Source organism: Aquarana catesbeiana, linkage group LG06 (genome assembly GCF_042186555.1).
Source record: "Aquarana catesbeiana isolate 2022-GZ linkage group LG06, ASM4218655v1, whole genome shotgun sequence".
Lineage (NCBI taxonomy): Eukaryota > Metazoa > Chordata > Amphibia > Anura > Ranidae > Aquarana > Aquarana catesbeiana.
The window spans coordinates 5,533,735-5,535,652 of NC_133329.1; the positions used below are offsets into that span (position 1 = coordinate 5,533,735).

General features: G+C 36.0%; 1 protein-coding gene across 1 annotated transcript; it reads left to right on the forward strand.

Moving 5' to 3' along the window:
- Positions 1-782: 782 nt before the first annotated feature.
- On the forward strand, positions 783-1,700 carry LOC141147429 (taste receptor type 2 member 40-like). Its single transcript, XM_073634665.1, has one exon. It carries the CDS (start codon positions 783-785, stop codon positions 1,698-1,700), a length of 918 nt encoding a protein of 305 aa, XP_073490766.1.
- The last annotated feature ends 218 nt before the right edge of the window (positions 1,701-1,918 follow it).

Consider the following 1,918-nt stretch of genomic DNA (forward strand, 5'->3'; position numbering starts at 1 on the left):
ATGTGCATGAGTAAGGGGTACATAGTACCCCTATGCTTAAAAAAAAAATAAAAATAAAGACAAACACAATTTTTATTCTTTTATAGAATGTAAATCTATTGTCAATTATGTCATCTAGCAATGTAGATCTATATCAGTCATAAAGCCCGACCACCTACATACTCCTGTCATTTCACTCCCTCTGAATGACAGGTCCAGCCAATGACGACCTTTATAAACAAGGGGTAGCGGGTCTCCTGTGTTTTAAATAGTCCTCTTTTTTTTGTTTTGAACAGTCAACTGGAGAACTGGATTTGGGATTTTTCTTAAATTTTCTTGAAAAATAGATAATAAAATAATAAAATAAAAAGGAAAATATATATAAATATATATATATATATATATATAAATATATATATATACATATATATATATATATACATATATATATATATATACATATATATATATATATATATACATATATATATATATATATATATATATATATATATATATATATATATATATATATATATATATTTTTAGACAATCCTTAGACAATTAGATTAAGAGGTTAATCATGTTAGTATGAGAGCAATGATTATTGTGTTACACAGTTTGTTCCGTGCTTTAGATGGTGGAATTTAAATGAAATGAAATCCATCACATTCATGCAAAGTCAATCATGAGACGGATCTCTGAAGACTATTTTCATAATTCCAACTCTAAATATATCATTCTGTCTGCTATCACTGGACGTGTCCCGTCATCTCTGTCCGGAGATCACAGCAAACCTCAACATGTCTCCGTTCTTCTTATCTATTTTAGTCTCTTCGGTCTTGGGACTCGGCTTGGCAATCCCTTCTTACACTTGTATTGTGATGGTTTACCTGGACATTATCAGAAAGAAAGGGAAGTTGAGCCCCACCGATGTGATCTTTCTGGCTAAGGGGATTGTGAATATTTTCCTCCAGTGTGTGATGAGTCTACAGGGAATGCTCTTTGCCTTTTCTCTGGAAATCTTATACATTAGACAAGTATATGCATTTTTGAACACATCAGGTTACTTTCTGACATATTACAGCTTCTGGTTGACCTTCTGGCTCTCCATTCATTACTGTACCACCATCACCAATCTCAGCTATGGGTTCTTCATCTGGTTAAAGAGAATTGTGTCAAATTTCCTGAATCAGCTTTTATTCCTGACAGCTCTTGGGATATTCATTTTGACTGTCCCGGGCTTCTGGACTGTGTATGAAGAAATCATTCAATTTTCTGAGAACAGCACAGAAGCCTCTCTTACCAGGTACCGTGCCAGCCTTTCCTATGTTGTACCTGTGACCACTCTGGGTGGCATTCTACCATTCTGCCTTAGTCTTCTAAGCCTGGTCCTCACTTTCTCCTTTCTGCTCAGACACGTCTGGAGGGTGAAGAATAACGACTCTGGATCAACACGTCCAAATCTTCAGGCTCATGTCACTGCACTGAGGACAATCTTCTTCTTACTTCTCATTTTCACATTCCTCTGCATAACTCGAGTGCTTATGTTTATTCGAAGTTCTCCAACGTTCACAGAGTTAATTCCTATGGCCAATTGGAGTTTACGATTATTATCTCCATCGGTTGAGGGGGCCGTCCTCTTCCAGGCCAGCAACAAGTTGAGAAGGATCATTCTGAGAAGATTCTGGATCAGAAGCTGGAGGAACTCAGAGACTTAAAAAGTTGAGGTTCTTTGAACATCTAAATTTTCACCATAACCTTTTTTTTTAGGAGAAAAGAAACCAGTGTGATAGGGATCATCTTATAGTGTAAGACGAAGTATAAAATGATTATTTCCCCTGTCACCTTTTACAGTAATTTCTGTTGGTGTTCTCAACTGGGGACATTTCCCTCCATGTTTTCTCGAGTGATCATTGTCACAAGGGGCTGAAAGTAT

Coding starts and splice junctions, on each gene's coding strand:
- LOC141147429 (XM_073634665.1), top strand. CDS start 783: ATGTCTCCGTTCTTCTTATCTATTTTAGTCTCTTCGGTCTTGGGACTC.